Source organism: Seriola aureovittata, chromosome 12 (assembly GCF_021018895.1).
Source record: "Seriola aureovittata isolate HTS-2021-v1 ecotype China chromosome 12, ASM2101889v1, whole genome shotgun sequence".
Lineage (NCBI taxonomy): Eukaryota > Metazoa > Chordata > Actinopteri > Carangiformes > Carangidae > Seriola > Seriola aureovittata.
In genome coordinates, this window is record NC_079375.1 from 20594385 (window position 1) to 20607053 (window position 12669).

Consider the following 12669-nt stretch of genomic DNA (forward strand, 5'->3'; position numbering starts at 1 on the left):
GATCTCAGTCTCTCGTGCTGTAACACTCAGCAATAGACTAGAAGGATTTTGGGCAGTTGTCCATGATCTCATCCAGCCTCCCACAACTCATCATATCTACATCTCTCTCATTAGCCTCTCAGGGGCCTGCAGTGTAACTGGGAATTTGAATGTAATGACTGTTAAATTCAATTTATTGTATGCTCTGTGTGTGTGTGTGTGTGTGTGTGTGTGTGTGTGTGTGTGTGTGTGTGTGTGTGTGTGTGTGTGTGTGTGTGTGTGTATGTGTGTGTTTGTGTCTGTCTTTAGGATGTTTTCCCTTGTGGGGTTGACAGGCTGAGCATACTAAACAGATGACTGCTATACGGAATAGAGAGCAGCCTAAAGCAATGCAACACACAAACACACACGCACACTTATGCTCTTGGTCATCAGCCAGCTTCCCTGTGTGTGATATGTCAGAGCCATCAGAGTGCTTGATTCTGGTTCGATGCCAAGTGGTCCAGTAAAGCCGCTACCTTGTGGTTTGTGCCTGTGTGCAACCAGGCTTTTGCTTACAAACTCTTGTCTGAGATGACCCTGTTGTTGCCACTGCAGCTATCTCCCAGCCAGTTTCAGATGGGTGGTAATGACATCACCCAAGTGGCCTATTTCCCAGTGAGACTCCTCTCAAGAGGAACTGGTCTCAGTGGGAGCAGAGATACAGATTTCATTCTGCAGCAGTGCAAATGTACAAGAATCAATTTTAGAAAACATCCACTTAGTCTTGAATTACATTTGTGAGGTCAGGAGTCATGACACTTGTACGGGGTGATCAAGTCAAAACACTAAGACTGGATTCAAATTTCACTCCTGCAGACTCCCCTGCGCTGTAGCGTAAGTCGGAGTAACGATGATAAATCCCCTCTGGTGTGATGTGTAATCGATCTGGGGATTCTCTGCTCTCTACCCTGTTGTGACTACAAGGTGACCTTCTTGTTCAGGGAGCTGAACACACTAGGTAGTTGTAGTGTACATCACATTACCATCTCTGTCTGACTCAGTGACTGACTCAACACAAACACACACAGACACACGCTCATGTGGCGAGGCATACTGTCTCGCCAGTTGCTGGAGATTAGTGTGTAGTTTCTAAGGCAACCGCAAAAAATATCAGCTCCTGTCTAAAACAGTTTTTTTTTAACTGCTGTGGGAGTGAACTCGGGAAACAAAGCAAACAAATAAATTAATAAACAACAAGGATGGTGAAAATTTGCCATTAAGCTACTGTACTTTGATCTAAATAAGATACGTTTTAATCATTTAAGAGCCAACGCTGTAACAAACCACAAAGGATATGGCAGACTCTGAAAACCAATAAAAAGAAAGCCAAATGATAGATTGAATCCTCTTCTACAACAACGTGTCACTGTCCCATTTATCACATGCCTGCTGCTCAGACTGAAAGAAAAACCCTTAGTTGCCACCAAACCTGCATGTGCATTTTCTTGATATATTCACCCACTTATAATATTTGCAGAAAAAGCCAAATTAACATCATCTTTTCTATAAAAGATAATGAATTAAACTGTATGTGGAAACAAATATGTATCAGTGCATATTTAACTTGCCCTAATTTTCTCTCTGTCATTTTCCCTCCAATAAATTAGAGTTGTGAGCACTGTTAGTTAAACAGTGACAGCATCTAGCCCTGTGTAATCTCCCTCAGCTTGCCTCCTCTCTCTCTGCTCTCTCTGTTTAGGTCTCTGTCCCTTAGTTTCTTTTCAGTCATCAGTTTTATCTATTGTTCCATTGACCCATATTCTGTCCCCAGAACATAAATACATTTATATCGAAGGATTCTTTACATGTATGACTTTCAGAAACTGAACTGTTCAGCACTATCAATACATTTTGCTATATACTGTATACTATAAAATGTTATAAAACATGTACTAGTTTTAGTTTAGTTGATTTGACGTTATGAGGAGAAGGAACTCAAATCATCCAGGATCACATGAATAAATCCAAGACTTACTTCCATGGTGGATCTTCATGTAAGAAGACTAAGAGTCTACATCCCTGCTAGCAGCTCTGTGAGGCTTTACATTGGCACAGTGCTATGAACTGAATGAACAGATGTAGAACTTAGTACTTACACCAAAGTCTCCCACGGCACCTCACTTGGAAGTCGCTTTGGATAAAAGCATGGATGCTAAATGAGTGAATGTACATTTAAATGCTAACATCAGCATGCTAACATGCTCACAAAGACAAAGCTAGCATGTTGATGTTAAGTAGGCGTAATGTTTCCCATGTTCACCATGTTAGCTCAGCGTGTTAGCATGCTGTCATATTCTAATTAGCACCCCAGGAGTTTCGTTTTGCAACTGTTTAGCCATAAAAACACAAATTTATAGTGTTAAGTGGAGCTGGACAAATTGACAAGTGTAGACCAGATGTATCCTGTAGTCGCTGACACACTTAAAACCACAACTGTTGACCTCATGGTGGCGCTAGAGGAAAACTCAGAGGATTCATTGTCTGTCTATGAATGTTTGTACAGAATTTCACAGCAACCCGTGAAGAGTTGGACTAACCAACAGACCGACACTGCCAATCCTAGAGCCACGCCGTTAGCATGGCTATAAATAGTACGGATGTATGAGTCCAGGTGACCAATGTCCATATCATCATAAATAAAATTACTTCAAGTAACTAAAAACTAAATCTAAAAACTACATGTAAATTCAGGGATAGAAAGCTTTATGCAATCCTGTTTGCCCAACACAACCCTGGTGAACTTGTGTATTACTAATATCAAGATATATTTCTCCCCGTTTCTCAGGATCGGATCTACTGGACAGACAGAGACAGAGCAGCAGTCTTCATGGCCAACAGGCTGACCGGTCAGGAAATCCACACACTGGCTGAAAACCTCAACGACCCTCATGACATTGTTGTCTTCCACCAACTCCGGCAGCCGCAAGGTAAGTGAACAGTGTGCGTGAGAGACTTTGGCCGTGTGCCTGTTTATTCATCACACCTCATCTCACTGCGACTGTGCGAGTCGTATCTCTGTGACCAAGTTTCCTCCGTGGGTCCGTGCCGACTCCGGCACATGAATAAATAATAATGAGGCTTGTGACTGTGGTAGACTGATCAAAGCTGCGGGAGCAGCAGCACATTCACACGTCTGTCAAATCTAGACTGAACAGAGCTCTTAATCATCAGTGCGGTGGCTGGTTGTATTTTCTTTCGCTGTGTCAGTTTCCATATCTATATCTGCCTGCCTGTTTCTTATCTATTCTTCCCTCCCAGTGTTTAGTCCATGCCCATTTCTATATCTTTCACTGCATTTCATCACCATCTTTACAATTGGAACTTGTCTTTCCAAGTTTGTATTTAAACTAAAGGCTTAAGGATGAACACAGTGGAGTTGTACCTGGGACAGCAGCACGAAAACTGGTTAATATTTACATCACATGTCTGTATGTTGCTGGATTTTATTCTGTGTATTCTTTTTGATTTTGTTTACACAAAGTTACAGGCTTTGATGAAAGGGAACAACAGAGCACAGCAGCTTCTTCTGTCTCTGTCTGACTCTCCGCTATCTCCCCAAGCTGAATAAGTGATAATCTTATTTATGTAACCATAACTGTGTAGTTCTTCATGTCGGCTCCCTTTCTCTCTGTCACTGTCTCCAGGCCCAGACAGCTGTAATCTGGGAAGCGTGGCCAATGGAGGCTGTGAGTACTTGTGTCTCAAGGCTCCACAGATAACCGAACACTCACCCAAATACACCTGCGCCTGCCCCGACGGACAGGACCTGGGCCCCGATATGAGGGGCTGTGTGCCAGGTGAGTGTGTTTATGACTGGTAATTGAGAGTATTTAGTAATCAATAGCACGTAAAGGGATTTGTTGGGCAGAGCGCCACAGTGCTTACTGTGCAGATAATCTGATTTTGCCTCACTTAAGGAAGCTTTTTTGTGCGTGTGTGTGTCAAGTGTGATCAGAGGGGGAACTTAGAACAATTTTGGGCAGCTGCTTACTGAATTAAAAAGAGACCAGGCTGGTGCTGACAGATGTTTAGTGAGTAGATAGTGTTATAGTAAGAATAATAAAAATAAACTTTTTTAATTATCTATAACTTCTACACACAGTTACAAAGTGTTTTACAGTAAAAACAATGAAGCAAAACATAGAAAATGTAAAATTTCCTAAAACATTGATTTAACAAGGCAGGAGAGATTCTTAATAAAATAAACATAATAATGAATTGAATTATATTCATGGTTAATCTGGCAAAATTTAAAAATGTATGACTTGGTAATCTTGCACGTGTTCTCTATTGTATTATAACAGCTCTGTATAACTAACATTTAATAAGGAGAAAAATTTTAAAATAATATATCATAATTAACTTTTCAAGGTAAGTTAAACTATTATTTCACATTTTATTCAAGTAAGTAGAACTGCATAAAACTCTATAGGTGGCGTTTTGCATTTTATCACAGAGGTAATACAGTGGAACACATGCAGTGAATTAATAAATAATTTATTTGTAGTAGGTGATAATTGATAATAAATTATTGGATATGCTTCCTCCAAGCAACATACTGTAGCTCCTGAATTAAAAAAGGTAGTTGCTAAGCAACACCTGCAGTGGGTGGATACAATAACATGGACCACTTTGCAACGTAATGCAATCGAACACAACACATCTCTGGAACAAATACCACCTCTGGATAGCTAATGAAATTGTGTCACGTTGCTTTATTACATACAGTACAGTGTACATGCCGGTCTGTCGCCCCAGGGAGGGGAGGGGATCAGTTGTGTTCCACGTAATTATAAAGCAGAATATTGTGACTAAAAGAAGCATTACAAACTTCACAGAGCAAGTATTTATGACATGAAGTGCACTGCTGTATTTTGAGTTGATGTTTATGTCCAGCCTCCGGGTCATATGAGCGCAGAATGTTGATTTTTGGTTATTAGGTTGTTTTGTTTATCATGGATCTCACAGCACCATTATGCAGATGACTACAGCCATATGCCATTTCATACAGAAATATCAATGAATATATCCATATGAAATAGTATGTAAACAGACTACAGTAGGAGTAGATGCACTAAGAGGCCCTGAAAACACATTTTCTCAATCTTACTATGTTTACCTGAGAGATTTCCGTATCTGTGGCGTTATCTCTGCTCCTCGCACTGGAACATTTTGATCAAAATGTGGCCACAGTTGTTTGGTTGTTTGTATATGTTCGCAGGCAACTGTCAATCACATTTGATCCGCAAACCACACCCACACTGACGGAGCATAGGAGCTGAGTTTTTTGGCTGTTAATGAGTTTGTCCCTGAACTTTAATGTCGAGATTATTAGCCCTGATATTTAAAGAATATTTAATGGAATAGTTTGAATAAGTTTTTCGATTTCTTTCCAAAAGTGAAATCACTGGATGTTGCTACATTTGGACAGAGACAAACTTGCTGTTTCGCCCTGTCTCCAGTCACGCTCAGATGAGCCAACCATTTCTCGGCTGTAGCCTCATGTTTAATAGAGAGACTCTGAACCGAGCGTGGTATCAATCACCTCATCTAAGTCTCTGCAAGAAAGTGAATAAGCATATTTCCTCAAATGTCAAAGTACTACTCAGGTCATAGAGAAAGACTTCTGACTTGAAACTGCATTTTCAGGGGCTTTAACACATTTATACCAATTCATTTTCTTGAGCTGAAGGTTTGAGCTGCCCTCTTCCTTTAATTGTAACAGCACCAAGAAACGACACAACAACAACGTCCACACCTCCCGCTGGACTTACACCCGGCACCAGAGCGACTGTTGCTGAAAACTTCCCTCCGCCTTCGGGCGGAGTTTCACAGGCGGACGCCACCCCTCACTTGACCACAGCTCCCTCTGATGCCCCAGAGCCCCTCACACCCCTCTCCACGCTTAAGCCTGTGTCGTCACAGGAGTCAAAGGCGCTGGGCTCCCACTCCACAGCCACCACTATGGTCATCTCCACCACACCTGCAGGAGACAGCAGCGTGTCGCAGCACTGTAAGTGAACTCAAAATCCTTTTTTTATCAGTTCTGCCTGTGTGATTACGGCAAATACTTCTCTACTATGTACTATACAATATACTAATACTGCATATATGTCTCATGTGGAGTCTTAAAAACAGACGTGGGAATTCATGCCTTGATGTCACATTTGAACATTCAGATTTCGAGATTTGTCACTTTAAAATCTCCAGCCCTACGCCATCAACATCTCTAATGTGAGGTGCTCTGTATGATTTGAAAAGGGCAGAGTGGCCCATTCAGGAGTTCACAAGAGATGGGGCTCAGTCTTCTGATAAAGAGCCGCTTTCACCTGCGCGCCCACATCTCCTGCCAAGTACCACATCCTCTGGTCCTACTCGTAATGTAGCTAACAACCTCACCCTCACTGTAATGATGGCATTAAAGTGAGATATCTGCAAGACCCAACAGCCACGCTCCGCTGACTTTAATAAGAGTGATGGATGGTACCTTGTCACAGAGGAAATGCCACCTTTCCCTCCATAAATTGTGCTCTGTGTGGGCTGTTGCATGCCATCGAGTGCGTGTGGTGCTGCTGCGTAAGTGTGCACGGTGCAAGGAGTACGCGTTAGTAAGCGCGTGGTATGTAAATGAGTGTGAACGGTGAGGTGACATCGGAGCCTGATGGAGCAGAGACGGATGAAGAGTAGAAGGTCACGGGGTAGTGTCAAGGTCGCACTCCGGCAAATGTCAACCAACTCGTCATTTTTCGCTCCCTCTTTCATTTTTGTTCCGGCCTCTTTTTCACTATCTGACTCCTCTTTGTAAAACACTCACGGCTGTGCACGCATGATCACCTGCTCCCTGCCTCGCTGTTTTATCTCCCCTCTCTACCACCGGCTTTCCCTTCCTGCTTATCTCTCACTCTATTTCTCACACATTTTTCTTTCTCTATCCTATACGCTTTCTCACTCTTATCCTCTCTCGCTCCGCTGTGTTTTCATCTTCTTGCTCTAACTCCTCTCTCTCGTTTCATCTCTCTGTACAGCTGGAGGTGAGCATTTCCTCATGGGCGAGAACCTGACAGTGGCGGTTTTGGGAGTGGTCATCCCCATCGGTAAGCTTCCTTGTCTGTGTTTGTCTTTCTGCACTAAAGGCCCGCGGGGCTGTGTAAAGCTGCTGTCTACCTGCTGCCTATGGCCACTCTCTTTGTAGTCCGCTCACACTGACCCTGCTGTGGCAGGATGAGAGAAAACCTGGCCCACAGGTCTTCCTCGAGTTTTTTCACAAGTCATTTTCTGTGAGTCTGACATTGCTGCCACACTGCATTACTCACCTCACATTGTGTTGTTGTGTTGGGTTCTGCTACAGCCAGAGGACTCCCTGTCAGACCTTTTGTTTCCATTTATCTTGACATACTATAGGGCAATAAGAAAGCTTTTAAAACATTCCCTCACTTAGCCCAATGGTAAGCTACTGCTGCTACACCCGTCACTCTTTTCGTTCTCAGCACATAGGTAGTTTACCCTGAAAATCTTAATTACTGAAACAAGTGGCACTTGAATCAACTTCTCATTTCTAGCCAGTGTCCATTGATTTTACCAGCTAAAATGACCACTGTCTATTAGCTGTAGCAAATTACGCTAACGTCAGCTCCATTAGTTGGTTGAAACACTGTCCAGTGTGTTTCCAGGTAACTTGTTTTAAAACCTTAAATATATAAAACAAAGCTATATGATGTGCTAGTACGCTAACACACTGAGGCTGAACCTGAATTCTCCAGACAAAACGGCAGCATGCTAATCAGTTGATGCTGCATGTAGAATAAAGAAACAGCATTGTTCTTTTATTACAATGTAGAACTTCTCTTCATTTATAATGTTACATGACCAAACGCATTTAGGATGAAGACTGATGTTTTTGGCAATTTTAACGCTATCTCAGGTAACGTTCCCTGGGTGTAAACTTCCTTAGATTCAGTGAAGAACACAACGTTAGCCCAAACTCTGATAGCATCCATAACCAGCTTTCACACATTTGGGAAAATATGTGAGATCGTTGTAAACAGGTCTTTTTAAGTGTAACTTGTAATCCAAAATGTGTTTATTTAATGATGTGCCCGTCCCTTCAAAGTAATGCTTGTTTATAGCTGTAAGTAGAAAACCAGTTAGCCGAACATGCTAGCAACTGCAGAATAAATATAATAAAGAGAATAAATAGAGCAGATAAATACACCGTTTAATCATTCCTCACCATTTTGCTCGGATGTTTTTATTTAGGAAAGACTAGAAAAAAAAGACCCCCTTTTAAAGAAGAATACAGTTTGATTAAAATAATCGTTTCCCCCGGGAATACTGGTCCTGCTTTGACACCACTCGTGAAAAAAAACAATAAATAAAACTAAAGGCTGTAGGAAAATAAACATCCTTAAGCGCAGACTTCTGTTCATCTACAGTATGAGGTTAAAATAAGCAACACCAATAAATAATAGTGAAGTAAATGAACCCAAACAAATTGAGTCAGCCAATTAGCTGAGATGGACTGCTCTCATTATACTTCATAAGGTGAACAGACAGTACAGGAGAGGAAAAAAAGACACCAATAAAGCATGAAAGCTTTATTAGTGCATTAGTGGTGTAATTTAAAAAGGCATTATTAAATTACATTGCTTATTCAAGGTCAGATGATTTGCTGTGAATGAGTTGCAAAGAGATTGTGATGTAATGTGATAGTTTAAATTTGTTCTCCCCAAGGATAGTTTAAAAGTAATTTCCTCCAAAGCGAGGCCACTAATGGTGCTCTGCACAGCTGATTTAGAGTCTGTGTTCAAAATCAGTTGGTTGGTGCTTGACCCGACTCTGACCTGATGTTTGGCGGAGCCACATACACAAACAACCTCTGTACCGCCGCCCCCTGCCCTCTCTGTCCCCCGCATGCCTGTTCTGCTCCTCTCTGTGCCTGTCATTTCATGCCATGGACTCGTTATGCCTCGTTAACGCTCCCCCCTTCCCATTTCCCCGCCGCTGTGTGTTAAACGCATGCAGTTCCTATCGTTGCCACAGTGGTGTTCGGCCTGGTCTGTGCCGGAGTCTACCTGGTGTGGCGCAACTGGCGGCGCAATTCCACCAAGAGCATGAACTTCGACAACCCCGTCTACCGCAAGACCACCGGCGAGGGCGAGGAGGACGAGATCCACATCGGGCGGACTGACGGCATGGGACACCACACGCACCATCACCCGTACCCGCAGGGCGTCAGCATGGGTGTTGTGGGAGCAGGAGGTGGAACGTGCCCGCAGTTCATCGCCCTGCCACTCGGGGGCAGCATGCCCGATCCAGGGACTCACTGGTACACGGAGCAGCCCATGCTCTCCACTGCAAAGTGACCCTCGGGTGCGACTTCCGGAGAAGATGGCCGCTCAGACACACGCACACACAGTGAGGTCAGGGGTGACTTGGACTGAGTTTTTCTGAAGGGACAAACAACATATCATCAAGTGTTACATGCAGACATTCACATCCATGTACTATGCCAATTTCCATTTGAAAAACTCCAGTGCTAAATGAGATGAACATGATTCTTAATATAAGTAATTTCATACCTTTTCTGTGCTGGAGCTGGATCTATTTTTTCTCTGGTAAATGCTGAGAATTAATTACAGAATTATTAATGTGTGCTAATGTGTTCCCAACATTGACCTAAGATGGGATATGGAGTCAGACTGTCAGTCTTTTTACTTTGATAACTGAGTGAGGTGTGTGCTGTGTGTCTTATATTTTGTGACAGGGCTAGTGAGAGGTCACGTCTCGTCCTTGATGTATTCATTTGGGCTTTGTGTTATTCCTGTGGAGCTCTGGGAACACTGTTTAGGAAGGAGGAGGAGCTGTAAAAGCAGGGCAGCACCTGCGTTGATGGGACAATCTGTACAGATTCATGTTAGAATCAATCATATATGTCATTACTGGAGCTGTCTTGTGTAGTTTACAGTTGGATGGGTTTTTTTATGAGATTTTTTCCATTCTATGATTAATTTTAAAGAAAGGTTATCATCCGCATTTTGTGCTTTCTCTCTGGTTCTGGTTCAGGGGCAAGCCTGTGAGGATGAGTTGTCTACCAGAGTGCAGTTGAACACAATTGATTTGCGGTGTTATGTATTTGTTTGACCCTCAAGAGTCCAGAGTTTTGAGAGAGTACAACATTTTTGCAGACCGGAAAGGAGAAAGTGGACACATACAGTATTTAGACCTTTGCTTTCTATGAGCAGACCGGTCGTGAGATCAGAGGGAAGTGGATTTTACGCAGGTTAGGGTTCTGTCTTATTAACTGTGACTTTTCTTTTTTAGATGTTAAATGGTTTGTGAGAAGCAATAGACTGCAGCTTTTAGTCAGGCCGCAGAGTCACATGTTTGACAAACATCCTTGAGTGTTTAGAGTTTTATTTGATCACCTGCTTTTGACTGTGACAAATTTACACATAAATACACACAGGGTGCAGTGATAGCAAACTCACGCTGTTCTCCAGAGGACGGAGACAATGCGCACTTGCCCTCCGAAAACACAAATAGCATGCATAAATACTCACCAACTGACAATGCAGCCATTCATTGTTGCAGGCGAAATACACACACACACACACACGCACACATTCACAAAAGCGAGCTAGATTCTACGCCTGCTCTCTTCCCCCTGAGATGGCCGATATCTGAGCAGACAGTTTTGGATCGTGCCATGTGGGAGGGCCCAGCTGGTGGCTGCATGATGAGAACGACTTGTTATGTGATGTAACCACAGAAAACAAAAATCAGACTCTGATGTAATGAGGTTGAGGCCAACTTGCCCTGTCGGTGAAGATGCTTCATGCTGGTTAAGTCCCGTCATTAAAGCTGTTACTCCATCCATAAACCTCAAAAGTCTAGGTAGGTGTGTGTGTGTGTGTGTGTGTGTGTGTGTGTGTGTGTGTGTGTGTGTGTGTGTGTGTGTGTGTGTGTGTGTGTGTGTGTGTGTGTGTGTGTGTGTGTGTGTTAATTATTATGCATGTGAGTGCTAATGTTCATCCCACAGCCATATTTGAAACTGTTTTGTATGCTCTTTGTTGCACAACCCTCTTAGAATGCCTTCTGTATTGTGTATTGCATGGAAGAAAAACAGTGTATGATACACAGTTGTGTGGATACACAGGTGTGTAAGTGCGCGTGTGTGTGTGTGTGTGTGCGTGTTGTATGTGTGTGAGTGTGTGACACTGGAGAAGCTCTGAGGGTGCTTTTTGATTCATTGATTTGTAAATATGTTTTCATAAGGTTTTTGATAATGTATTATACAATTATGTAAAAGAAAAGATGTACATAAGATTTTAGATAAAGTGTTGACAGGTATATTAATTTATTTGTATAAAGGAGAGCACTGCATTCCCTGATTGTATGAGATTTGAATTCTTCACCAAAGTGGTTTGTGTTGTTTCTTGCTGTGCATCATTTAGCATCCTCTTTGTGTGCAACCCTTCTTTCTTCGTTAACCCACGTAACATATGGTGTCTCCTCTCAAAAAACTCCCACATCTTTGCAACGCTTCCCAACCTCAGTGTTAATGAGATGATTGGTTTTGTTTATTTGTGCCTTTGTTTAGTTTTTTCATTTTCCTCTAGGGTTTTTCATTAAACGGACAGGGATCAGCCAACTACTGTACATGCAAAGATATACTGTAATAAGACCAAACTGGTTCCACTTTTTGATTTTCCGTAATGGATTACTTTTGAATATCTCTATATATTGATATATAAAATCTGACTGAAAATTTCCTCAATGTGTGCTGTTTCATTTTCTTCTACAAATAATCAATCGTATCACGGACCGACCGCTCAAAGAGAATTCTTTTGTGGCACTTAATCAAGCCTATGTAACGTTTGTTGAACAGCAGCCATTGGTTGCTTTAAAGCTGCAATAGTTAATATTTTTATATGGGTCAAATGATGGTTTATAATGTTGCCCACAATTTCACAGTTTTTTCTTATCATTAAAATAAAAAATAAACCAAATGCGTACTCACCTTGCCGAGCATCAAACAGCAGAAGCACAAAGTCACCAAATACCTGGTGAACACAGCCAAGCATCTAGCAGCTAATTAGCCGTGTATTTCCCTCAGGAAATAGTCAAGGTCAAAAACAGCTAAAGTTGTGTGTGAATATTGGACTTACATTCATCAGGTTACCCAAAAGAGTCCCCTCCAAATGAATGCTAATATTGCTATGTGTCTGCTAGATTTCTAAATGGGTGATTATATAACATTTTAGCCATATAGCTGTAATATTTTTAACATCCATTTTACTTATCTGAGTCTTTCTAATATGTAGCACAAGAAGATCCTGCAAACTGACCGAAAACCTTTTGTCTTAAATGATCTCAACGCAGTTTCACATCTCCTCTCTCAGACTTGAATAACAGGCCAGGGAGCCAATCAGAGAAGAGGCTCTGAGCTTCTCTTCTGATTGGCTGAGTGTTTTCTGAGTGATCGAATAAAAATATAACAGATTTCAGGTAAACACTCAGAGAAACCAAATCCTGCAATGTTGGATGGTGGGCCTGGGTGGGCCAGACTTGGGGCATGGCTGAGGGTGGTGACTGCTTTGTTGTGACATCACAAAGTTACAGAAGTCCTGACGGCTCATCGTGAGGCTC

The 12669-nt window shown here is 42.1% G+C and overlaps 1 protein-coding gene across 3 annotated transcripts in view; it reads left to right on the top strand.

Annotated features, from left to right (window-relative positions):
- Positions 1-11792, top strand: part of LOC130179043 (low-density lipoprotein receptor-related protein 8-like) — a 78781-nt gene extending 66989 nt beyond the window's left edge. The window contains exons 14-18 of one of the 3 annotated variants that reach the window (XM_056391753.1): positions 2807-2948; positions 3666-3818; positions 5744-6034; positions 7047-7115; positions 9043-11792. In XM_056391753.1, the coding sequence (XP_056247728.1) occupies positions 2807-2948; positions 3666-3818; positions 5744-6034; positions 7047-7115; positions 9043-9383 (996 nt within the window). In that variant the 3' untranslated portion in view covers positions 9384-11792. The remainder of the gene's footprint in view (positions 1-2806; positions 2949-3665; positions 3819-5743; positions 6035-7046; positions 7116-9042) is intronic. The other 2 variants (XM_056391755.1, XM_056391754.1) reach the window with 2 other exon arrangements.
- The last annotated feature ends 877 nt before the right edge of the window (positions 11793-12669 follow it).